The sequence below is a fragment of the Colobus angolensis genome, unplaced genomic scaffold (assembly GCF_000951035.1).
Source record: "Colobus angolensis palliatus isolate OR3802 unplaced genomic scaffold, Cang.pa_1.0 Scaffold200, whole genome shotgun sequence".
NCBI classification, from domain to species: domain Eukaryota; kingdom Metazoa; phylum Chordata; class Mammalia; order Primates; family Cercopithecidae; genus Colobus; species Colobus angolensis.
In genome coordinates this window covers 5471939-5498864 of record NW_012115156.1, presented here as the reverse complement: position 1 = coordinate 5498864, position 26926 = coordinate 5471939, and the positions used below count along the sequence as shown (strand labels likewise).

The 26926-nt window shown below is 37.0% G+C and overlaps 1 protein-coding gene across 4 annotated transcripts in view; it reads left to right on the top strand.

The window, feature by feature from the left end:
• HELQ (helicase, POLQ-like) overlaps window positions 1–26926 on the top strand; it is a 54166-nt gene that overhangs the window by 2524 nt on the left and 24716 nt on the right. The window contains exons 3-14 of one of the 4 annotated variants that reach the window (XM_011941780.1): window positions 4218–4396; window positions 6193–6393; window positions 7139–7211; window positions 9581–9678; window positions 11789–11887; window positions 13120–13265; window positions 16029–16268; window positions 20542–20683; window positions 21043–21147; window positions 22898–23120; window positions 24538–24695; window positions 26149–26247. In XM_011941780.1, the coding sequence (XP_011797170.1) occupies window positions 4218–4396; window positions 6193–6393; window positions 7139–7211; window positions 9581–9678; window positions 11789–11887; window positions 13120–13265; window positions 16029–16268; window positions 20542–20683; window positions 21043–21147; window positions 22898–23120; window positions 24538–24695; window positions 26149–26247 (1763 nt within the window). Of the gene's footprint in view, window positions 1–4217; window positions 4397–6192; window positions 6394–7138; window positions 7212–9580; window positions 9692–11788; window positions 11888–13119; window positions 13266–16028; window positions 16269–20541; window positions 20684–21042; window positions 21148–22897; window positions 23121–24537; window positions 24696–26148; window positions 26248–26926 lie in introns of all 4 variants that reach the window. The other 3 variants (XM_011941783.1, XM_011941781.1, XM_011941784.1) reach the window with 3 other exon arrangements.

Sequence of the window (26926 nt, the reverse complement as noted above, 5' to 3'; positions counted from 1 at the left end):
ATTTTTTTCCTATCATTACCATAATATTAGTGCAAGTCAATAGAAGCAAATGCTTTCATGGTCCATACTATTTCTCATTTTGAAAACAAAGTATTAGTGATCTCTCAACCCCTTCCATTCCTACCTATCCTGCTACCAGTCAACCTCTTTCCTTCCCTCACAGTCACACTTACCAAACCAGTTTTCCTTTCTGTTTCCTAATCTCACATAATTCCTCTAATTCCTCATCTATAAGAAAGGGATAATAAATTGTTAGGCAAGTTAGATTCTGGTTCAAAGACATGTTGGTCTAATCAAATTAGATGTTGGTAATGATTTTCAGTAATTATATTGGTAGCTTGTAAGTAAGAACTTTAGTAAATTACCCCACTCTAATTCTGGGTTCTGTGCTCGCACTTAAGATCTGATGACTAAGACATCTAAACACTTACTTTTAATGTTTACCTTCACTGACTTTTCAATAACTTCCCTGATGCTATTGACTACACCCTTCGTGAAATTCTTGTTTCTGGCTATCCTTACAACCACTCCTGTTTTTTGACTCTGATTGTCTAGTAGATCCTCAGTTTTCTTAGCTTGTATTTTCTTGGCTGACTCTGTCTTCTCTACCAAAACTTAGCTGTTGCAGTATGTCTTGGACACTCACATGTCTTGAGTGAAGGAAATCCATATTAGTAATACTGTTGATTAAACCAAACATCTTTCCCCCTTCACCACCTCTCCCCACGGGCGCATCCCCACCGCCACCCAGATGCTGTGCCTTGTGCTGCCTCTCCCAAAACTAGACATCTTTAAAGACAGCTGCAATTAAGTTTTAAGTCAGCAATGTCCAATCTTTTGGCTTCCTTGGGCCACACTGGAAAAAGTATTGTCTTGAGCCACAGTAAAATACACTAACGAACAATAGCTGATGAGCTAAGAAAAAAAAAAATTGGAAAAAAAAAGTCTCATAATGTTTTACAAAAGTTTACAAATTTGTGTTGGGCTGCATTCAAAGCCATTCTGGGCCTCATGAGGGCCGTGGGTTCGACAAGCTTGTTTTAAGTGCAAAGAAACAGTAATATTAAGAAGGTATCTTGTAATGTTTTTCAAAAATCCAGGGTCCTTTCATACATTTCAGATACGTGTCATTTTAGACAAATAAGGGACAATTGTTGCCATACTGGAAAGTCAACGCATCAACTTTCCACTTCATAAGTTTTCTGGAACTCCTGTTAGGATCTTACGAATGATATGAAAACTTGGGTTCTTAGGGAGAAGACAATCAAGTTGGAGCAGAACTACAGGAAACAAAGTCTGATAAAAGACTCTACAAGAATCTAAATTGTGAGGTTCATGGTTTAAGAGCTAATGGTGTGTATTACCCTGGAGTAGATGTTAACTTTCTTCTCTATGCTTTTCTCCTAGCACCTTGGTTTTTGTTTAGTCTGCCAGAATGAATACCCTGAGGAAAGGGCTCTGTCTAACTCACCTTTTTCTTAACTAGCACTGTGCCTGGTACACTCTGGTAGGTTCTCAGCTGCTGGGGGTTGTCACTTAAACATGCAACTTTAGCATTCTGGGCCTAGTTCCTTGTCTACAAAAAGGGATAATTTTTTTTGCAAGTTAGAGTCTGTGTTAAGGACATGCCAAATTAGATGTTGGTAATGATTGTCAGTAATTATACCGGTAGCTTCTAAGTAAGAACTTCAGTAAATAACAACTTTTTAAATCTTTTTACCTCTAAATCTGGCTTAATAACACGACAGATTAAAGCATAAATACATGTGCTACTTTTTATTAAGCTAACGCAGTGGTTCTCAAGTGTGGTTCCTGCACTGCAGCATCAACGTCACCTGGAAATTTGTTGAAGCGCATGTTCTTAGACACTTCCCCACACCTACTGCATCAGAACCTCTAGGAGTACGACCTGGCAATCTATGATCATGGCTCACTACAGTGTCAACCTCCCAGGCTCAAGCAATCCTCCCACTTCAGCCTCCCAGGTCGTGGGGACTATAGGCATATGCCACCCTACTCGGCTAATTTTTTTGTATTTTGTAGAGATAGGGTATCATTTTGTTGCCTAGGCTGGCCCTGAACTCCTGGGCTCAAGCAGTCCTGCTGTCTCAGCCTCCCAAAGGGTTGGAATTACAGATATGAGCCATCGTACCTGGCTAATTTATTTTTTTGATGTGAAGATTATATTCATAAATATTAGTTATTTTGTCATGTTATACTTAAAAATCTGAATTGGATAAAATGTGGCTATGGTTACGTTATATTTTGGCATAAACATCTGATTTGATAACTCGGGTGATACTCATCTGAGGTATTTTTCAACATTTATTCAATATTAAATTTAAGTATTTTTGAAATATTTTTAAAGAAAACATATTCACAGTCACTTGTAGTATTTGGGAATCACCCAAAAGCACAATAAGTTAAAGTTACTTGTAACTGTCTTTCAGATATAACTTACTTTCTTTTTTTTTTTTCTTTTCAATAGAGATGGGCTTATCTTGAAATCCTAGTTGCAAGTGGTCCTCCTGCCTTAGGCTCCCAAAGTGCTGGGATTACAGACGTGATCCACTGCTCCGGGCCAATGATCTGCTTTTTTTTTTTTTTTTTGTATATATATACTTACCTGTATATTGAACATACATATATCCATCTACTATTCATTTTTAAACTGCAAAGAATCACATTGGATGACTGTACAATAATTCATTCAGCCTTTACCCCCGCCACCATGGAACTTTGTTACCTACCAACAATGCTGTGTGAACATCCTGCAAATAATCTTTATATGCTTTGGCTTCTGTTCTGTAGATGTAGAATCCCAAAAGTAATACTACCAGATCAAAGGCAATGTGCAGTTCTACTTTTTATACTAGGTTACTTTCCACAAGGATTCTAGCAGTTTATGTTCTCACAACCATACATGACAATGGCTGTTTTTCCCCCACGTTAGTCAGCTCTGGATTTTACATGTGTGGGGCTTTTTCTTTTTTGGTAGTTATTTGTTTTTTATTTTAAAAATTAATGTTGCCAACCCAGTAGAGAACAGTTGAGCATCTTCTCATGTATTTATTGGCGATTTGCATTTCTGCTGCTTTTTGACCATCTATTTATTGGCCATTTGCCATCTGCTGTGAAATGTCTTAAATTTTTTGCCATTTTTCTAGTGATAAAACACTGAAGCACATCTTTAAAGACTTTTGATGATTTTTATTGTCAAATTATCCTACAGAGTAATTAATACTAGTTTTCACATAATATCTTGGATCTGATCTATTTTCATGAGTCCCACCTTGCCTAATTGTGGGAATCCTAGACGTGCCAGTTAGTAATTCTAGTCTTTTGCAGTTTAAACAGTCTTAACCGTTTAAAATGGTTTTGGACCCATTCAAAATTCAGGTCTCCATGAGAGCTAGTTAAAGTTTTTATTGGTTTGTGTAAAACCTAATAGGTTTGTTTCCCTCCTCCCCCATACTTCTCTCTGAGATGGCTTTTGGCTGAATGAGGAAGGGAAGCTTACATAATCTTGCAGAACATAAGAGGAAGACATTAGAATTCACATAGGTCCTTGTACTGTCCCTTTGTTCCTCTGATATCCCAGATGGCACTCCTTGTCCACGAGGCTGCTACCTGCCCTGTTGTATTATTGGACCCATGTCTGCAGCTAGTGAATAAATGGGCTGGTTGCCCACCTTGTTGCTTAGGCCTGAACTAGGCTCTCACTGGCTGTACTACTTGCACATTTGGGATTTTTGACATGTAACATTGGTTATAATTACATTTATCTTTATGAGAAGATTGCCCCACAGGAAGGGATTTGATTTTTTTCTATTTATTTATTTATTTATTTTGAGACGGAGTCTCGCTCTGTCGCCCAGGCTGGAGTGCAGTGGCCAGATCTCAGCTCACTGCAAGCTCCGCCTCCGGGTTTACACCATTCTCCTGCCTCAGCCTCCCGAGTAGCTGGGACTACAGGTGCCCGCCATCTCGCCAGGCTAGTTTTTTGTATTTTTTAGTAGAGATGGGGTTTCACCGTGTTAGCCAGGATGGTCTCGATTTCCTGACCTCGTGACTGCCCGTCTCGGCCTCCCAAAGTGCTGGGATTACAGGCTTGAGCCACTGCGCCCGGCCTGGGATTTGATTTTTTTCTTAGAAAACTTTTGAGTTTCAAAGTTTGGAAGGAGAAAATAATGCCTTTTTTTTTTTTAATTCCACAGAATGGCAACATACTTGTTTAACATTGAATTCTGTGCAAGAAAGAAAAAATTTAATATATTCATTGCCAACAAGTGGTGGAAAAACCCTCGTGGCTGAGATTTTAATGCTACAAGAACTGCTTTGCTGTCGGAAAGATGTTTTAATGATTCTTCCATATGTGGCAATTGTCCAAGAAAAGGTGTGTGTATGTGTGTGTGTGTTTTAAAACAAATGTTGTTTGCTAATACTTTGACATTAAGATCTGAGAACTAGCCTAAATGTAATAACTTTGTATTGTTGGGAAGTACCTCTTTTTTTTAAATTTTATTTATTTATTTATTTATTTATTTATTGAGATGGAGTCTTGCTGTGTCACCCAGGCTAGAGTGCAGTGGCACGATCTTGGCTCATTGCAACCTCCGCCTCCCAGGTTCAAGCAATTCTCCTGCCTCAGCCTCCCGACTAGCTGGGATTACAGGCCTGTGCCACCATGCCCAGCTAATTTTTGTATTTTTAGTACAGATGGGGTTTCACCATGTTGGCCAGGCTGGTCTCAAACTCCTCATCTCCAGTGATCCACTCACCTCAGCCTCCCAAAGTGCTAGGATTACAGGCATGAGCCACTGCACCCGGTGAGAAGTATCTCTTGATGGAGAATTAATATTTTTAGGATATATAAAAGTAGTATACACTACTTAAAATCTCTTCAAATACTAATTACGTCTTGCTGAAAGTTTTACATTTTCTGAACTATTGGATTAAACATCATCTTAAATGTTCTATTACTATTTACCCTGCTTTTTCTTTTTTGAGATGGAGTCTCCCTCTTGCCGAGGCTGGAATGCAGTGGCACAATCTCTGCTCACTGTAACCTCTGCCTCTTGGGTTCAAGTGATTCTCCTGCCTCAGCCTCCCAAGTAGCTGGGATTGCAGACGTGCGCCACCGCACCGGGCTACTTTTTGTATTTAGTAGAGATGGGGTTTCATCATGTTGGATGGGCTGGTCTCGAATTTCTGACCTGAAGTGATCCTCCCACTCTGGCCTCCCAAAGTGCTGGGATTACAGGTGTGAGCCACTGTGCCCAGCCTTACCTTGCTTTTTCAAGCAGAAACTATTATTAAAATGAGTTATTCTGATCCTTTTTTTTTTGACAGAGTCTTGCTCTGTCGCCCAGGATGGAGTACAGTGGTATGATCTCAGCTCACTGCAACTTCTGCCCCCAGGCTCAAGCAATTCTCATGCCCCACCCCCCACCCAGCAGCCAGAATCTCAGGCACACGCCACCACGCCCGGCTAATTTTTGTATTTTTAGTAGAGATGGTGTCTCACCATGTTAGCCAGGCTGATCTAAAACGCCTGACCTCAAGTGATCCACCTGCCTCAGCCTCCTAAAATGCTGAGATTACAGGCATGAGCCACCATGCCCCTGGTGCTTTTTGACATCAAAGGAGACAGTTGAAATTTATTTTCACATGTATTTTAGAAGTTGCATTTGTTTTGCAAAGATCAAGACATTACAGCATTTCTTATGTATGTCTTACCTGTGACCTTGTTCCTGTTGATGGGTATTAAACACTACTTGATGGGTATTAAACACTACAAGCTTTTTTGAACCCCATGAACATCTAATGGAGTTTTTATCTGTGTTTTTTGGTTTTATTTTATTTATTTATTTATTTATTTTTGAGTCAGGGTCTTGCTCTGTCGCCTAGGCTGGAGTGCAGGCATTACCAAGGCTTACTGCAGCCTCAATTCCCTGGGCTCAAGGAATCCTCCCACCTCAGCTTCCCGAGTAGCTGAGACTACAGGCCTGCGCCACGATGGCCAGCTAATTTTTTATTTTTTATAGAGATGAGGTCTCACTGTGTTGCCCAGGCTGGTCTCACCCTCCTGGGCTCAACTGATCTTCCCACCTCAGCCTCCCAAGGTGCTGGGATTACAGGCATTGGCCACGATGCCTGGCCTGTTTTTCTTTATTGTAACTAATATTCTAGATTTCAGGTTTGTCAAGTTTTGGTGTAGAACTCGGTTTCTTTGTTGAAGAATATGCTGGAAGCAAAGGAAGATTTCCTCCAACTAAAAGAAGGGAAAAGAAATCACTATATATTGCCACTATTGAAAAAGGACATAGCTTGGTGAACTCCTTGATTGAAAGTGGAAGAATTGACAGTCTGGGTCTGGTTGTTGTAGACGAGGTTGGTTAATACTTTTGTAATTTGTCAACATTTTTATTATACTAAATATTTATTATTCTGGTTATTGTGTGGATCTGCTTAGTGCCTTAGTACCTCTGTAAAAATAAATTTATTTTAACATATAGACAATATAGGTGAAGACATTCTATGCTTGATAATCTTAAATTTGATTTTGTGTCAAGTGTTTCTTAAAGTGTGAACATGTATGTGTGTAGTATACAATTTTATAGGCCAGGTGTGGTGGCTCACACCTGTAATCCTAGCACTTTGGGAGGCCAAGGCAGGTGAATCACTTGAGGTCAGGAGTTCGAGACCAGCCTGGCCAACAGATGAAACCCCGTCTCTACTGAAAATACAAAAATTAGCTGGGCATGATGGTGGGCGCCTGTAATCCCAGCCACTCAGGAGGCTGAGGCAGGAGAATCACTTTAACACAGGAGGTGGATGTTGCAGTGAGCCAAGATCACACCATTGCACTCCAGCCTGGGGGTCAAGAGCCAAACTCCATTCCAAAAAAAAAGATTTTTTTAATAGTACTTATGAATCCCTAATTTATAAGGATTTTGTACGAAAAGATCATTATCCTAAATACCAGTGAAATGATATACATGTATTATAGTTGTTATATTCAAAATACTTAAGAGTTATAAGCAATTCTTTACAAATTTCATATGAATATATGCATGTTTTATATAAGCATCATATGAAGATTTACTTCTCTGCCTTTTTTTTTTTAAATCTCGAGTTGCACATGATTGGTGAAGGAAGCCGTGGAGCTACACTGGAAATGACCCTAGCAAAAATTCTCTACACTAGCAGTAAGTATTTTTAAAATGAGGTCATGAATTGATTTATAATCAAGCAACTTATAAAACACTTAATTCTATCACTAGCTGCATTAAGTAACCTAAAGCAAGATACTTAAGCTTTTTGCCTTTGTTTTAAAATTTCTAATGAATAGAATTTTGAAGGTAAATGAAATTGGTATTTGAAGAAGTCCTCTATTATTATCCGCCACTTACTAGCTATGTGTGCCCAGGCACATCCCTCAACCTCTATGTTTCTTTATTTGTAAAACAAGGATAATAATGGTACCAGCCTGATGGAATTGTTGTAAGGATTGTGTGAGTTAACACATGTATTGCATTCAGCAGTGCTTAGCACACTGCATTCAGTAAGGGTTTGCTGCTGCTACTGTGGCCATCTTCATCACCACCATAATAATATATATAATATAAATATAATAATAATATTGTAAAGCACTACATTTAAATAGGTCACTTTAAGGAGCTATTTTACAGCATCAGGTAGTCTTTAAAGTATGTGAAAAATTTATTCTAAATGTCATAACCTACTATTGATATGCTATTCCAATATCTACCGTATATATGGAAAAATTAACTATAAAGGTCAAATCTTAAAAAGTATTTAAAAAATTTCAACAGCAATAATATTTAAGCAGGTTATAGCATTTTGTAATTGTTCATTCAAAAAAATATTTATCACCTACTGTGTGCTAGGCACTATTTTAAGTGCTAGGGGTATAGCAGTGAATAAAACAGTCCCTGCTTTCATCAAGCCTGTATTTTAGGGCATCCCTATTTGACTATTCTATGAACAGCTAAGCCTAACAAAGGCTTAGTCTGAGCCCAACTCATTTCCTTCAAAGCCATTCTTCAGCCTGAATTCTCAACCACCACTCTCCAGCCAACCAAGCCAGGAACCTACATATTCTATCAGCAACCAAATCCTATCTGGTTTACCTCATAAATATATTTTTACTTCTCTCTCTCCTATCCCTCATTACCACTAAGTCTTGAGTTCAGTACCTCATCCTTTCTACCTGAATTGCCACAGAAATCACCAAGTTCTTCTGTCTACCCACTGCCCTTCATCCACCAAATCCATCTTTCTTTAGCGCAAGTAGAATGATCTTTCCCAAAATATAAATCCAATTAGTTTATTTTACTGTTTACCATTCTTTAATAGCTTCCCTTTGCTTTCTGCATAAATCCCTAATTTCTTAGCACAGCCTTTCTTGATTTGGCCCCATGCCCACCTCTTCAGCTTCATAGTCTATCCTTATGGAGTGAAAAGGATACTCCTAATTATTTCTCTTTCAGCCAGTTTCTTGAATGACCATTTCAAGACATAGGAGCAATGAAGAAACAATTGCAAAGAAGGCCTATTTGGGTTTTCATTCAATAGCTAAGTCTATAGAAAGTATCCATTTTGTATTGCCCAGGATGTCATATGGCTTCATAAGCTTCACTCCACCTTTATTTAAAGCAATAACATCACCAAAAACTGTAGTCCCAGCTACTTGGGAGGCTGGGGCAGGAGAATCGCTTGAACCCAGGAGGTGGAGGTTGCAGTGAGCCAAGATCATGCTACTGCACTCCAGCCTGGGCAACAGAGCAAGACTCTGTCTCAATAAATAAATAAATAAATAAATAAAATTAAAAGTTAGCTTGATAACAAGATCTCATAAAGGACTTTTCACGGGCCAAGAGTTGGAGACTCATTTAGCCCTCTATCCTACTAACTGTACGTCTGTCTATAGCCATACCTGTGGAACATAACATGTTCTCCGTAAAGGGGATCTAGATAGACAGTTATAAGCAAATTTATACTCATTATTATTGTTTAGAAGCCTTAATAGCCTACTTCTTGCTAAGTTTAAAACTCTATAAACTTCTAAGTAGTAACTTTCAGGATACCTGAAAAATTTCATTCTTCAAATGCCAGATTAATACTCTGGTAATATATTTGTAGTTTTCTTTTTTTGAGAGGTCAGGTCTCACTGTTGCCCAAGCTGCAGTGCAGTGACACGACCATGGCTCGCTGCAGCCTTGACTTCCTGGGCTCAAGCGATCCTCCTACCTCAGCCTCATAAGTAGCTGGGACTACAGGTGTGCACTACCATGCCCAGGTAATTTTTAAGTTTTTTGTAGAGATGAGGTCTTACTGTGTTGCCCAGGCTAGTGTTGAAGTCCTGGCCTCAAGCGATCTTCCCCCCTCAGCCTCCCAAAGTTGGCACCCAGCTATTTGTATTTTTCTTACTTCTCCCACCCCTTTCCCAAATCACTCAGGAAGAATTCAGAGCACAAAAGATTTGCTAAAATTACTTTATGATATATTAAATAACATATTTTCCTTAACACTTTGGCTTTTGTTTGTGTTTTAGAAACAACTCAAATTATTGGTATGAGTGCAACATTAAACAATGTTGAAGACCTACAAAAGTTTCTTCAAGCAGAATATTATACCAGTCAATTTAGACCAGTATGTACCTAAGGTTTGCACTGTATTGATTTGTTTTGTATTCATCTAACTTAGAAATGAAAGTAGTAAACATAGGATTTAAATAATTCTATAGAGTACCAAAGGGGCATATTTTACTCACCATGACTATATGCCAATAAGAGGTTATGTATAGAGAATTTAAGAGTTTGTGTCTAGGTCAGGGATCTTGGGTTGGGTCACTAATGTATCTATAGCCTGGCCCACAGGCCCTCAGTGAACATTCATTGAATGAGTTTTCCCAGACCCCCATTTTATTTTTTCACTTCTTATTCTTTAAACTACATTTTTTTATTTGGCAAAATTTTAGTGAGACATGTTTTGAGTTATTGGCACATTAAAAAATTTATCTTAAAATTTAAAATATTTAAAAATATTTGTATGTTAGTAGTTATAATCCTTTTTTAAAAAGTAAAGGCTTCACATGGATTTACATGTAAACTCCTCAATAGCAGCATTCCCAAAATGCTCGAAGAAAGTAAACAAATGTAATTTGTAGTTATTTGAAAATAGCTTGTAATGTGTATATATTTGTGTGCAGTACTATTGTGTATGTTTTGTATCTAAATAGGTTTTCAGTGTCTAAGTTGTTTTTCAGAAAATAATTTTTTTTAATTGCCAAATTTTAATTTGAAATTTGATGTTTTAGCTGGATGCAGTGGCTCACACCTGTAATGCCAACACTTAAAGAGGCAGGGGCAGGAGGATTGCTTGAGTCCAGGAGTTTTAAGACCAGCCTGGGCAACATGGCAAGCCTCCCATCTCTACAAAAAACTAAAAAATTAGGGCAGCTGGGTGCAGTGGCTCACACCTGTAATCCCAGTACTTTGGGAGGCCAAGGCGGGTGGATCACGAGGTCAAGAGATCGAGACCATCCTGGCCAACATGGTGAAACCCCGTCTCTAATAAAGAGTACAAAAATTAGCTGGGCACGGTGGCGCATGCCTATAGTCCCAGCTACTTGGGAGAGTGAGGCAGGAGAATCGCTTGAACCTAGTGGGGCGGAGGTTGCAGTGAGCCAAGATCACGCCACTGCACTCCAGCCTTGCGACAGAGAAAAAAAAAAAATTAGGGCATAGTAGTGCTCACATATAGTCCCAGCTACTTGAGAGGCTGAGGTGGGAGGACCACTTGACCCCAGAAGGTCGAGGATACGATACAGTAAATTGTGTTTGTGCCACAACACCCCAGCCTGGACTACAGAGTGGTGACACTGTCTCCAAAAAACAAAAAGAAAAAAATGGTGTTTTTACATTTGTACCAGATATGAACATTTTCGAGAGAGATTTTTTGAACTTAATTGCCACATTAGATATTGTTACTGTTATTAATAAAATGCAATGAGCTGTGTTTGCAAACTGTTTTTGTCTACAAATACTGAAAATAATGTGGTGGTATTTAGAATTAAAACTGATGAGTAATAAGACAGAAAGTTTTGACTGGACATGGTGGCTCATACCTGTAATCCTAGCACTTTGAAAGGCTATGGTTAGAGGATTGCTTGAGCCCAGAAGTTCAAGACCTGCCTGAGTAACAGAGAGGCACCCTATCTCTATAAAAATTAGCCTGGCGTGGTAGTGCGTGCCTGTCATCCCAGCTACTCGAGAGGCTGTGGGAGGACAGCGTGAGCCCTGGAGGTTGAGGCTGTAGTGGGCTGTGATCATGCTACTGCACTCCAGCCTGGGTGATAGAGTGAGACTCTGTCTTAAAAGAAAAAAAGAAAAAAGACAAAGTTTTAGATCTTGAGACATAAGACAGATAACACCGTAGTAAAAGATAAGAACACCAAGACTGACACTTTTTGTGACAAATACAGAAGTGTGTGGTTTCTTTTTGGATATGATGTTTACTTAATTCAAACATATTTCTTCAAGGATATTGATCCCTATTTTGATTTAAAGGGAAAAAGAGACCAAAAAAGAAGAAGAAGAAATGGTAAAGCAAGAACTTTTAAGTTGAAGCATGTTTTATATGTCTTAGAAAAGCTAAAATCTTTTATAGCTGTCCTTTTTTAACCTATTTTACAACATTTAAAACTCTGGAAAGAGGAATTTATATGTGGTATTAATTGCAAATGTCCTTTTAATTCAAGGTTGAATTAAAAGAATATCTGAAAATAAATGATACAATATATGAAATTGACAGCAAAGCTGAGAATGGCATGACTTTTTCACGCCTCCTTAATTTTAAGGTAACGTTGATAACCTTTAAATTCCAGGTTACCAGGCTTTGTGTCTGGGGCACCACAGAAGTTTCCAGTGGGTTCCGTAGAATAGTTTAGATTCTTGCAAGACACAGCTGATGCTTGACATCTGTTGGACACCATGCAGACTACCAGTTCAAGATAGCTCACTTCCAATTTTAACATTAGATCACGCCATATTCTTTTCTATGACATCATATCTTTGTGAAGTCGGGGTTTTTGCGGTTGCTGTAAGTACTGTGTGAAAATCAATCTAGAACAGAAAAGAATAGCTGTGTCCAGTCTTATTCCAGAGTTTGAAAGACAGTACCAAGTTGTGCACACATCCCGTTAGTGAGCTGTTGTGGTTATTTAAAAATGAAGTAAAAATATTTTTTCATTCAACTGATGTGTATTATTTATTCTAACAGCTACTAAGTTGTGATGAAGTACATATTTATTAACTTGTTTGGACCTCACTATTTAATTAACAAAACTGTTAAGTATTTCTTTTGGCATTGGGGCTGTGAACCAAGAAAATTTGGAAACCTCTCCTGTAAATGCTTATTCATTTAACAACAACAACAGAAGAAGAATTTATGGACCATGTAGTTCAGATATTGGTGTATTAAAATGTTAATGTCTACTATGTAAATTTTAGTACTTTATGACTTATATGAAGGATATTAGAAAGGGGAAGAAGGGATTATATAGTAGTTTTAGAATTCTCTGAAGGTATGTTATTCTAAAGCTGTGTCTTCATTAGTATTTAGTAAAGTTGAAGAAATAGATTTTAAATAACTTTATATTTTTCATGTTCTTTGTGTTCCTTGTGTCACTACAAAAATTGTTATAATTCAGTAGTATGATTGAATCTGTGTTTTTGAAAACTTAGGCTATTATTAGGATCAATTTGTGTTTCTCTCTGTGGGACTTTTTGTTCTGCTGTGATGGAGATGGGCATGTAGTGAGGCTATTAATAACTATTTTCACTTCTTTAATTTTCTTTAATTCTAGTTTTTTTAGACTAACTAGACCTAGGAAAATCATAATAACCCAAAAGAAAAGTGAGGTTGAACATTTTGATTCTTAATATAGATTTCATCTTTTAAATGATCAGATTATTAAATTAGAAGTTTAGAATTACAGATGGTTTATTTACCTTCAAATCACACTGGTAAAAAATTGATAGGGTTTCGTGTTTACTAACCACCTTGTTCCTACATCCTGTTGTTTTGCAGTATTCTGATACCCTAAAAAAGATGGATCCTGATCACTTGGTAGCATTGGTTACAGAAGTTATTCCCAATTATTCCTGCTTAGTTTTTTGTCCTAGTAAGAAGAACTGTGAAAATGTAGCAGAAATGATATGCAAATTTTTAAGCAAGTATGTTAATTTTTTTAATAGCCTGTTTTATTTTTATTATGAATTAGAGATTGTGTATTATGTTGATTGGGCAAACACTAACTATGCCTTGCAAAACATCACATTAAGTTGTTACAGTATACTAAAGGCTTCAAGAAAGAAATTTTAACTGTGAAAATCACATGTGAAATAGCCAGAAAAACGGGTTCTAAGGTAGCTGGGTGCTGTGGCTCATGCCTGTAATCCCAGCACTTTGGGAGGTTGAGGCGGGCGGATCACTTGAGGTCAGGAGTTCAAGACCAGCCTGGCCAACATGATAAAACCCCGTCTCTACTAAAAATACAAAAAATCAGTTGGGTGTGGTGCCTTGCACGTGTAATCCCAGCTATTGGGGAGGCCGAGGCATGAGAATCTCTTGAACCCGGCAGGCGGAGGTTGCAGTGAGCTGAGATCGCACCACTGTGCTCCAGCCTGTGTGACAGAGCAAGACTCCATCAAAAAAAAAAAAAAAAGGAAAAGAAAACTCTAAGGTAACATGTAAGAGAATGTTAAGTAATATAATGGCTTAGGTCAGTGATTCAAAACTCGGCTGCATAGTGAATCATCTTGGAGGCTTTTAAAAATTCCAAAGCCCAGGCTACATCTTAGATAAATCAGAATTTCTGGGAGTGATACCCAGATATCATTTTGTAAAGCTCCCCAGGCAAGTCCAACATATAGCCAAAGACAGGAACCACTGGTTTAGTCAGTCAAAGGACTAATCAGTGTTTACCACTGTGGAGATTAATTGTATCTTCCATCGCCTTTTTTTCTTTTCCTTTTTTTTTTTTCCTGAGACAAGGTCTCACTCTGTCACCTATGCTAGAATGCAGTGACACAAACACATCTCACTGCAGCCTCCATTTCCTGGGCTCAAGTGATCCTCCCACCTCAGCCTCCCAAGTAGCGGGGACTACAGGCACACACCACCCCTCCCAAAATTACAAAAAATAATTAGAAATTAATTTTTTGTAATTTTGGTAGAGATAGCATTTCACCATGTTGCCCAGGCTGGTTTTGAACTCCTGAGCTCAAGCAATCCCCCCCCCATAGCCTCCCAAAGTGCTGGAATTACAGGCGTGAGCCACTGTACCTAGCCTGCCTTTGTTTTCTTAGTAAACTTCACACTCAAGTTGTATGGACATATGGATATAATTTCCTGAGTAAGAAATGTGTTGGCTTGTAATTTTGTAGTGTCTTAATGTTGGCTTTGTTATATTCATAGAGATAAGTATGAAGTTACTTTAAGTACTAACAGTTCAGTTTTTTATGCACCTATTTGTCTCATGTATGGTTTTATCATCTTCTGAAATTTCTTTCAGCCCCTTAGCTAATGCTGTATCACTATTCATAGTCTATTAACCTGAATGCTAATCTCGTCAACCTCTACTTCCTCTTTCAATCCTACTGTCATGGATTGGTCTAAGATAGACTTAAATTTATTGAATAGCAAAAGATAAAAATGTTTGGGATAACAGGAAGGAGTCACTCATTTCGGTAACAGTCTGCTTTTACAATGATTTTGATTATAAGAGCTTAAGGACATTAAATTATTGAAAAAAGTATTCTCAGTAAATCATTCATTTTCTTAGAATAATTCAAGGTAGTAAGATGGAGACACTGGCCAAGTGATGGAAACATTGCAGGATATGAATGAAGTTTCTAAAGTTCTAGTGTTTAGACAGTGTTTTACCATAGAAGTATGATTTAATAGGCCGGGCGCGGTGGCTCACACCTGTAATCCCAGCACTTTGGGAGGCTGAGGCGGGCGAATCACAAGGTCAGGAGATCGAGACCACGGTGAAACCCCATCTCTATTAAAAATACAAAAAATTAGCTGGGCGCGGTGGCGGGCGCCTGTAGTCCCAGCTACTCAGGAGGCTGAGGCAGAAGAATGGCGTGAACCCGGGAGGCGGAGCTTGCAGTGATCCGTTCTCACCACTGCACTCCAGCCTGGGCGACAGAGCAAGACTCCGCCTCAAAAAAAAAAAAAAAAGTATGATTTAATAATATATATGTGTCCATCTTCAGAGAAGAAAATTTATGTCTTAAAAAAACTATTCCCTATAAAGACATATGTTATAAAGAAAAAACAGCCATAACATCCAGAGCAAAGGTCTAAACCTGGTATCCATGGATTCAAAGGAAGTACAGGAATGAATTTCGGGAAATCCACAAACCCTCTGAAATTACATGTAAAGTGTTATATTTATGTGAATCGTTGTATTTTTCCTTTTCTTGGACAAGGCTTTGGCTTTGCTCTGTCACCCAGGCTGGTAGGTTCATAGCTCATTGCAACCTGGAACTCCTGGGTTCAAGCAATCATCCCACCTCATCCTCCCCTGTAACCTGGGACTACAGGTGCATTCACCGCCGTGCCTGGCTAATTTTTGTTGTTTTTTGTTGGGAGGTGGTCTCATTTCGTTACCCAGGCTGATCTCGAACTCCTGGGCTTAAGCAATCCTTCTGCCTCCACCTCCCAAAGTGTTGGGATTACAGGCGTGAGCCATCGCACCCCACCTTTCCTTAGTTTTGATAAGATTTTCACAGGGTTCTGTAATCCACAAAAAGATTAAGAGACTGCCTAACAGTGAAGTCTGAATCAAAATTCTAAGAACATTTAATGTACTTAATGAAAATAGTACATTAAAGAATGTTTATATTAGCATCTACTAAAATGAAAATGGTAGGAATTTTGTCACTAAAAGATCAAGGGTTCATATTTCTAACAGATCTTTTTCATAGGGAATATCTGAAGCACAAGGAGAAAGAAAAATGTGAGGTAATTAAGAACTTGAAGAATATTGGCAATGGCAACCTGTGTCCTGTTTTAAAGCGCACTATCCCATTTGGAGTTGCCTATCACCATAGTGGCTTAACAAGTGATGAAAGGAAACTCTTGGAGGAGGCCTACTCCACAGGAGTGCTCTGTCTTTTTACCTGCACATCTACCCTAGCAGCAGGTGTCAATCTACCAGCTCGAAGGTAAGAGGGTAAGAGATAAGTAAATGTTGACCAGGCTCAGAACTTTTCCATCTCTAGCTTGCAAGGAGTTTTGTTGTTTTATGCTTACTCCGTAGTGGCTGAGAATTTATCAAATGTTCTTTTAGCATATGCTGAGTTGATTGGTTGGTTTATTTTCTTTAATATTTTAATGAATATTTAATGAAATATGTGATGAAAAATAATGTTAGTAGATTTCTTGATACTAGAATTCCATCCTTTTATGCTCTTTATATCTGGTTTTGATGTTAGGGTTTATTAATCTGGTTGTGTAGAAATAGTTGGCAAGTGTTTCACCTTTTTTATGATCTGAAAGAGTTTATTTAACGTAGAGATTTCCTTAAAATCTTGGAGAGCTGATCCATAAGGCAATTTGAGTCTAATATATATATTTTAAAGCAGATCCTTGATTACCTTTTCAGTTATTATCAAAGGTATGGGCCTGTGTAATTGACTTATACCCTTTATAATTTATGATCCTGGGGTATTTTGCTAATAAATGATCAACTTTTATAAACTTTCCATGAGTGTTTTAAAAATATGTATTTTCAATTGAATATGCAGTTTTATACATATCATTGAGATCACAGTTGTTTATTGTGTTTTCAGCTTCTCTATTTTCCTACTATATTTGATTCCTTGGTCTATCAATTTCAGAGAAGTGTGTTAGTTTCCTACTTTAATCATGTAGTTGTCAGTTTCTCCTTTTTGCATTTCTAGAAGTTATTACTTTTTATATTTCAACACTATTTAGATATACAAAGGTTTACTTCAAGTATCTTATTGCTGAATTATACCTTTTATCAATACAATAAGTACTCATTTTGCTCATTTAATAATTTTGCTTTGAATACCAGGACTCAATTTTTTTTTTTTTTTTTTTTGCCAAGTATGTACCTTTTTCCATTCTTTTATTTTCAATTTCTGTCTGTGATTAAGTTTTCCATTTTTCAGACAATCGAAGAAAAAAATGAAAGTTACATATCCTATTTCTGTTATTCCAGTGGTTACTCTTAAAATTTTAAGTTGTAATCAAACATTTGTTATTACTTTAGAATTAATCAATAACTATCCTCTCCTGAACATAACAAGAGGCTTAGCATGTCCTTAATATATTCTACTCTGCCCCATGAATGTTGCAATTACCTGGAATTTTAGTGCCAGGTTTTAAAATTTTCTTTCATCTTGTATAGTAATTATTTAAACTTACCTGTAAATCATACTTGTTTTTTGCTTACCACTGCCTCTTATATTCCACATCTTTCTTCTCTGAAATTTTGCCTTCCTTGAGTAATCCTTTTTAGAATGGTGCTTTGGGGTAAAACATTTTGACTGTCTGCATAGTTGAAGGTATCTGTATTTTGGCCTCACACTTTGACACACACTTCACTAGCAAAAGAATTCTAGATTCAATTTTTTCCTTTAGGGACTTTGTAAATATTGTTCCATATTTTCTAGAGGCCAGTGTTGCTCATTTTTGTCTCTGCATGGATTTGCTGTTTTTCTTTTCCAGAAGCTTTTAGACTTTTCTCTTTAACCTTCCAATTTCCTCATGGTGTATAATAATAGTTGTAGTTACTACATTCACCTCCCCTTCATGTAGTAACAACTTTACATGCATTGACTTCATGGAGCTTCACAACAACTCTGTGAGAAAGGTCATATTTTATTACATACCTAGTATAGAAGGGGAAACTGAGGCACTGAATAGTTAAATAACTTTCCCAACTTTATATGCAACAAATGAGTTTTAAAGCCAAGGTTTGAACCCAGGAAGTTTGATTTTACAATCCCAACATTACTACTTTTCATTCATAGGGCTTAGCACTTGAGTGGATGCTTTTAATCTAAGCTTTATGCCTTTCCTCTTTGAGTAATTTTTTTCAATTATTTCTTTTTCTTCCCATTATCTCTGTTCCTTGCTTTTATAATTTCACTTAGACAGGATTGAGGCCTCTTAGATTCAGCTTTCATATCTTTTCTTACACATTTTTCAAAATGTGTGAGAACGTAAGCACATGTTTGTGCCATGTGATTTTTTTCAACTTTACCTTCCATATTAAAAAATCCGTTTTTTGTAATCCCAGCACTTTGGGAGGCAAAGGTGGGAGGATCACTTGAGCCCAGGAGTTTGAGACCAGCCTGAACAACATAGCAAGAACCTCATCTCTATTAAAAAATTTTAAAAAATTATCTGGGTATGGTAGCATACACTTGTGATCCCAGCTGCTCGAGAGGCTGAGGTGGGAAGATTGCTTGAACCCAGGAGATTGAGGCTGCAGTTAGCTATGATTGTACCACTGCACTCCACCCTGGGTGACAGAGAGACCCTGTCTCAAAAAAAAAGAAAAGAAAAGAAAATCAGAATTAAACTGTATCCATGAACTATTCTCATTCATTATTCAATTCTTCAATATAATTTTCTTTTTTCTTTTTCTTTTCTTTCTTTTTCTTTTTTTTGAGACAAAGTCTTGCTCTGTTGCCCGGTGCCCAGACTGGAGTGCAGTGGTACGGTCTCGGCTTACTGTAACTTCTGCCTCCTGGGTTCAAGTGATTCTCCTGCCTCAGCCTCCCAAGCAGCTGGGATTACTGGTGCCCACCACCACACCTGGCTAATTTGTGTGTTTTTAGTAGAGATGGGGTTTCACCATGTTGGCCAGGCTGGTCTCGAACTCCTGACCTCAGGTGATCCACCCGCCTTGGCCTCCCAAAGTGCTAGATTTACAGGTGTGAGCCACCACACCTGGCCCTTCAAATTTTTTATGAATTTTTAAATTAATTTTTTTATTTCTAAGAACTCTCTTTTGTTCTTTCCTTGTAATAGTCTACTTGGTTTGTTTTGGGTTTTTTGAGACAAAGTCTCACTCTGTCACCAGGCTGGAGTGCAGTGGCATGATCTCAGCTCACTGCAACCTCCACCTCCCGGCTTCAAGCAATTCTCCTGCCTCAGCTTCCCAAGTAGCTGGGATTACAGGTGTGTGCCACCTCTCCCAGCTAATTTTTGTATTTTTAGTAGAGACAGGGTTTCACCATGTTGGCCAGGATGATCTCGATCTCTTGACCTTGTGATCCACCCGTCTCAGCCTCCCAAAGTGCTGGGATTACAGGTGTGAGCCACTGTGCGCGGCCAATAGTCTACTCTTATATTGTGGATATAATACTCTTTGGAATTTTCTGTGAATGCTAATTAGGATTTTGTAAAGTTCTCTTCTGTTCCCTATAGTATCTGGTTTTTGTGGTCATTTATTCTGTATATTCATGTTATGTTTCTTTTATGTTATTCGTTTTCTTCAAGTATTTGGTAATCTTTTCTGCATATTGAGATTTATAAATAAAGAGGAAGTTGATTAGTATAGGTAAACAATAGGTTTTTTTCTTCCCTTTGGATAGGAAAGCTGACTAGCTGACTATAGACTTCTGTATATATGAACATAATTGAAATCACGCTTTTTTTTTTTAAGAGATGGGGTTTCACTGTTGCCCAGGCTGGAGTGCAGTGATGTAATCACGACTCACTACAGCCTCAACCTCCTTGGCTCAAGTGATCCCCCCACCTCAGCCTCCCAAGTAGCTGGGACTACAGGGGTACACCACCATGCCCAACCAGTTTTTTGTTTTGTTTTGTTTTTGGTAGAAACTGCATCTCACTGTATTGCCCAAGCTCGTCTCAAACTCCTGGACTCAAGCGAACCTCCCACATCAGCCCTCCAAAGTGCTGGGATTACAGGCATAAGCCACTGAGCCTGGCCAAAATCACCATTTTTGTAGGTCAAAACCAGCTGAAATCTGCAATTTTATACCGTTCAAAATAACAAAAATTCATAAATAGTTATGTATATGTTAATGGTGTATGGTCACTTTTTAAATTTATGGAGTATAAAGTCAAAACACTTTGGATACTACTGCTACAGATTGATCGTAGGCATTGCAGCTAGACAGACTTGAGTTCAAATGATAGCTCTGGTAATTACTAATTTTTTAGTTTAGGTTAAGTCACTTAACTGAGTTTCATTTAACTCCTTTATAAAAGTGTAATTTAAAAGTATATTATTACTAAGAGTTTTGTAAGAATTATAGATAATATATGTAAAAACCTAAGAAATCATAGATTCTTCATAAACACTAAATACCTATTATTTTGTGTTAGTATGTCATTAAATTTAATATCACAAATATATAATGAAATTAAGAATTTTTTGAGTTGGTGCTGTTTGCTGTAGAGTGTTACTTTTAATTAATTTTATTAATTCCACAGAGTTATTTTAAGAGCTCCCTATGTTGCTAAGGAATTTTTAAAGAGGAATCAATATAAACAGATGATTGGCAGAGCCGGTCGTGCTGGAATCGATACTATTGGGGAGAGTATCCTCATACTGCAAGAAAAAGACAAACAACAGGTAATACTGAATTTGGTTGGTTGGTTGTTTTTGTCTTTTTCTTGGTCTTTGGTCTAGCCCTTTTATGAAATAATCTTTTAAAAATTAATTATTAATTTTCTTTAAATGATGCTTTCTTTCCTATATGGTTAAGAATTAGAAAGAGTGGTTTGAAAATGTATATATTTCAGACAATGAAAAAATATTTTTCCTATTTGTTTTTCATCCATTTTTCTGAGGACAAATGTTAAATTCTTTTGTCTTTATTTTTTTGGTCTCCTTCTGGCTCCACAAGATTTATGTAAAGCATAAAATATTTATATTAAATGCCATTTATTTTTAATAATAACCAAAGCATGGTGTTGCTTTGGCCTTTATAGGTATTGGAGTTAATAACTAGACCATTGGAAAACTGTTACAGCCATCTTGTTCAGGAATTCACCAAGGGAATCCAAACATTATTTCTCTCTTTGATTGGTTTGAAGGTATTTTTAAAATTTTTTTGTCTTATTACTGTTATCTGAGATAATAGAAGTTAAAAAGTTATGCAGTAACTTTATATGTGCAGCTGTGTAGATTTTATACTAATTTTTTATTTAATCTTTTTCTTTTAATTTTTTTTCTTTTTTCTTTTGTTTGTTTTCTCATCCACTTCAGTGATTAAGGTAAATAATTTTTAAAAGATGATGGAATGGTCAGGTGTGGTGACTCACACCTGTAATCCCACCACTTTGGGAGGCTGAAATAGGAGGATCGTTTGAGCCCAGGAGTTCGAGACCAGCCTGGGCAACATAGCAAGACCCCATCTCAAAAAAAAAGATCACTGAATCCTAGTGCTTGGCATGTGGTTGGCACTTAATAAATACTTGAATTAATGAAATTGGCTTTTTTTCCTTAGCAATGGGGTCTTGCCATGTTGGTTAGATTGGTCTTGAACTTTTGGCCTCAAGCATTCCTCCCACCTTAGCCTCCCAAAGTGCTAGGATTATAGGCAGGAGCCACTGCGCCTGGCCTGTTTTTGTTTGTTTGTTTGTTCTTTAACCTGGGACATGGTGATGAAATTAACTTTGGAACTGAGCATGGGTGAGCTTACAAGTTGGGGCATCAGTGGAGAATCTGGCTTTGAGAAGCCAAAAGCAGAGGCTGGCCCAGTGGGTTTCAATTACTATGTAAAAAACTTTTTCAGTAGTATGGTAGATAGAGGGATCAAGTAAAGGTTTCCCTGCCCTCCTGCACTCTTCCATCCCCAGTGTTAACTCTAATCATTTAAGTAGGAAATAGTACAAAAACTAAGTACATTAATAATTCAAAAACCAAGTATCAGTTCTTAAATATCTTCAAAGTATAATTTTAGCTTAATTGAATACTATATTAAGAATGATTTTTATTAAAGTGAGAAGAAATAGAAAATGTCTGTGCCCCATAATATTTTTCTTACCCCTTACATTGGTTTAACATGAAATTATGACTTAAATTTTCCAGTAGAAATAGCATCAGAATTGTAAGAGAGAGAAATATACTTATTGACTGACTGTGTTTTAGTATAACATGCTGATTTCATTGAAATTGACTAATAAAAATTATTCTAATTCAGAGCCAACTCTACATCTGAATACTAAATGGAGGGTTAAGTATTCCTTATGATTGCCGTTGTAAGTTGTAAATAGCGAATAATGGGGAGAGAAAAAGGCAGTGAAAGAACAAGAAATGGAGATAGGAATATGAGAGACAAATTAGGTAGAGATCAACTATTTTTAGGTAACATTTTAGGCAAAGTATTGTCTGACCCTGTTTTAGTGGAAATTGTTGTATTTTCCATGCTTTTTTTTTTTTAATGCAACTTTTAGAGCTAAAGGATGTTTTCACAGGTGGGTGGAAAGCAGTGCAGGGAAGAGGCTGAGTGAGAATTAGTGAAAATTGGTTGGGGAGTAAATAGCACAGTTTTGGACATATTGTGAAAAATTATTTAAAGACCTATTCAAAGGAGTTTTGGAATGAAAAATGTGTACATATTTTCATAAAAAGCATGAATATAATAACTATCATCCCCCTATATTTTTTGTTAATTTTAAATTGCCATTATCAATTTATATATGCAACTGTGTAGATTTAATACTAATTTTTTATTTAAATAGCTTTGACGTATGGAATTGAGTTATCATCTTGATTAATATGCATTCAAGGTGATGCCTTGAGTTAAGGAAAATGCTCCAGTGATGTCCTGAATTGTTTCAGATTGCAACGAATCTTGATGACATCTATCACTTCATGAATGGTACATTTTTTGGTGTTCAGCAAAAGATTTTATTGAAAGAAAAAAGTCTTTGGGAAATAACTGTTGAATCACTTAGATACCTGACAGAAAAAGGACTCCTACAAAAAGACACTATTTGTAAATCTGAAGAAGAGGTCCAACATAATTTTCATATTACAAAGTTGGGACGAGCTTCATTTAAGGGTAAGAATTTACCTAAATCTTATTGATCACAGGAAACACATTGGAAAAAATGAAAATTAAATTATACTTTCTTTAGGCTGGACAGAGTGGCTCACGCCTGTAATCTCAGCACTCTGGGAGGCTGAGGCAGGCAGATCACCTGAGGTCAGGAGTTTGAGACCAGCCTGGCCAATGTAGTGAAACCCTGTCTCTACTAAAATACAAAAAAAAAATTAGCCAGACATAGTGGTACATGCCTGTAGTCCTAGCTACTTGGGAGGCTGAGGCACGGGACTCATTTGAACCTGGGAGGCAGAGGTTGCATTGAGCTGAGATCATGCCAGTGCACTCCAGCCTGAGCAACAGAGTGATACTCCGTCTCACAAATAAAAAAATAAAAAATTATACTTTCTTTAAGTTGTGTTTGTAACTTTATATTAATTGCATTAATCGTATTTTATAAGCTGATATACTCCTTCAACTTTCAAGAGTTGAAAAATGTTTTGAATTATAAGTAATTAAAGTACTGCAGAAATATATAGAGAATAAGGTGGGCATCCCTCCTTCATGCTCCCCGCCCCAGCGACCATACAACATGCTCTGTTGCCAAGGCTGAAGTGCAGTGGCGCACTCTCAGCTTACTGCAACTTCTGTCTCCTGGGCTCAAATGATTCTCCCACCTCAGTCCCCCAGTAGCTGGGACTACAGGCGCATGCCACCATGCCTGGCTAATTTTTGTCTTTTTAGTAGGGATGGGGTTTCACTATGTTGTCTAGGCTGAGTCTCTTTTTTAATGAAAAATAATACATGTCTGCTGGTAAAAAAAAAAAAAAAAACCTAGGAAATCAGAATTATGCTAAGGAAAGTGCCATACTCCTGTCCCATTTCTACTCTCTCAGGAGCTCCTACTACCAGTTTGATATGTATTCTTCCAAATCTTTTTATGCATGTATTTTTCAAATGGAATCATCATTTAAATATTTTTTTCCAAATTGCTTTTCTCAGTATAAAATATCATGAACATCTTATCAGATGAATCTCTTTAAATCTAATGTTTCTTTTAATACTGTAGTTATCTGTAGTGTGGATGTACCATAATTTATTTAACCATTCGATGTTGATGGACATTTGCATTCTTTCTGATTTTTCTTTGTTATAAACAAGGCTGCATGGACATCTCTATGTATTTGGGGGTACATATGGAAATGTTTCTGTGGGTTAGATTCCCCAAAATAGTTGGATCAGAAGGTATGTACTTATTAAGTGTTGATGAGTACTATCAAAATGACCTCCAAAATAGTTATATAATAAGATGTTATAAGAGATTTTGAAGACTTTTTGCTATATTTAAAAAATTTCTACACAATACTTTATTTAAAACCATCTCTTTGCCCCTCTGGTAATTGTGAAAGATTGCATATTTGTATCTTTCTTTTAGGAACTATAGATTTAGCTTATTGTGACATTCTCTACAGAGACTTGAAGAAAGGTCTTGAAGGACTTGTGCTTGAAAGCCTTCTTCATCTAATCTACCTAACAACCCCCTATGATCTGATTTCACAGTGTAACCCTGATTGGATGATATACTTCAGGCAGGTGAGAATATAACATTTTTCAACTTAGGCTACTTCGTTTATTAATTATTACATGCTGTTTTGTTTTGCTTTGTAGAGATGAGGCTTTGCCATGTTGCCCAGGCTGGTCTGAAACTCCTAGGCTCAAGCGATCCTCCCACGTTGGCTTCCCAAAGTGCTAGGATTACAAGAGTAAGCCACTGTGCCCGGCCTATTATATGCTTTTTATCAAGTGATTATTCACCTTTTTCTCTGTTAAAATATATTTGGAATTGGATATTTTTTCTTTCAGTTTTTAAAAGTTGTAATCTGGCAACAGCATTTATGGTTTGTTTAACTTAACTGTTACTTTTCTCTTAAATATATATAAACATATTTGTTATTGAAAAAATAAAGGTTAAAAAAAGGATTATCGATGGTCCTGTTTCCCCACAGAAAGTTAATGTTATGATCCCTGCATTTTATAATACCTAGAATGCAAATAAAACAGTGAAAACCATCTCTGATGATTGAGAGTTTAATTATATGAAAGCTGGGTCAGAGCCAGGTATGATAATACATTAAACCCAATGATATTAATAACTGAAAAGGAATATTTATTTTACAACCCATCACAAAGTAGAACTGTCCATACTTATTATAAAGCCAAGTGGCAGCATACAGTATATTATGATTTTACTGTGAACAGGCTAGCTGTATAAATGTACATTAGGGCTGGGTGTGGTGGCTTATGCCGTAATCCCAGCACTTTCGGAGGCCAAGGTGGGAGGATCACTTGAGGTCTGGAGTTCGAGACCAGCTTGGCCAACACGGTGGAACTCCATCTCTGCTAAAAGAATACAGAAATTAGCTGGCCATGGTGGCGCATACCAGTAGTCCCAGCTACTCAGGAGGCTGAGGCAGGAAAATTGGCTTGAACCCAGGAGATAGAGGTTGCAGTAAGCTGAGATCATGCCACTGCACTCCAGCCTGGGTGACAGAATGAGACTGTCTCAAAAAAAAAAAAAACACAGAAACAAAAACATTTTTTAGGCAGAGGTAATGTACATCTTTTAATTGCAGGAAATTAACTTTATTTTTAATGTCATATTTTTAAATCATTACTGTTTTTTTTTTTTTCCTTCATCTCTTCTCAACTTCCTGAGTTTACATTACTCAGGAAGTAAGTTGTTTTTAAGTGGTACTATATAATGCAATTACTCTCAAAACCTTTCCTTCTCCTTCCCCTCAGCCATCCGGTATTGAACATAATCACATAGTCCATGGAAACCACTACTTGTGGCCATGCCTTTAAGTAATTCTAGAGTATGTTATATCCTAATGATACAACTTTAAAACCTACAATATTTACAAATATATTTATCTTGTTTTTTTGTGTCCTGAATCATGAGAATGTGATATCAAAAGAAATACTGGATTTGGTTCACATGACGGATTTTTTTATGTTTCCATCTGTTTGCTCTTTTTCCATGTAGTTTAGCCAACTCAGTCCAGCAGAACAAAATGTAGCTGCCATTCTTGGAGTCTCTGAAAGCTTTCTTGGGAAGAAAGCATCAGGTCAAGCCATCAGAAAGGTACCACATTCTTTTTTTCTTTCTAAATAATAAGTTCAATCAACACTTAGTTTACTCACTAAGTTCACTCACAAAATTAATACCATGATATTGATCTTTTTTGGTTTAGATTTTTTCCTTTAAATTAATACAATTCTCATTTTACTACTTAAAACATACCTGAGCACCCAAAATGTATGAATATTTTTAAACAACATTTATTTCTGGGTGGTGTGATGGCCTTTTTTTGGGTAGCATGAAATGTTTTCATAATATTACACAATCGTGATATAAGTTCATTTCAAAGGAGGAAATACATTTTCTAGAAACTTCATATTAGGCTTTCTATTTGGTATCAAGGATTCTAAGATATGACAGGTCTGGGTTTTTTGTTATTGCTTTTGTCATCCTCAAAGAACTCCTAGTCTAGTACTTATATTACATAAAGCATTTTAGAAGGTTAAAGGGGATAAGCTAATACTCATATATTTTGGTGTTTTAAAATTCAGTCAGCAGGCATGAAGCAAGTTATCAAATGCATACACTAACTTTAGGAGAAATTGAAGTAATTCTTTGATAACCATACCTTCAATTTCCTTAAGAGAATGTTTTTTTCTCCCTTGTAATACACTTTTTTTTTTTTCATTTAAAATTTTCTTTGGCAGTTCAATTTACATTGAAACCTAATTAGCTACCATTT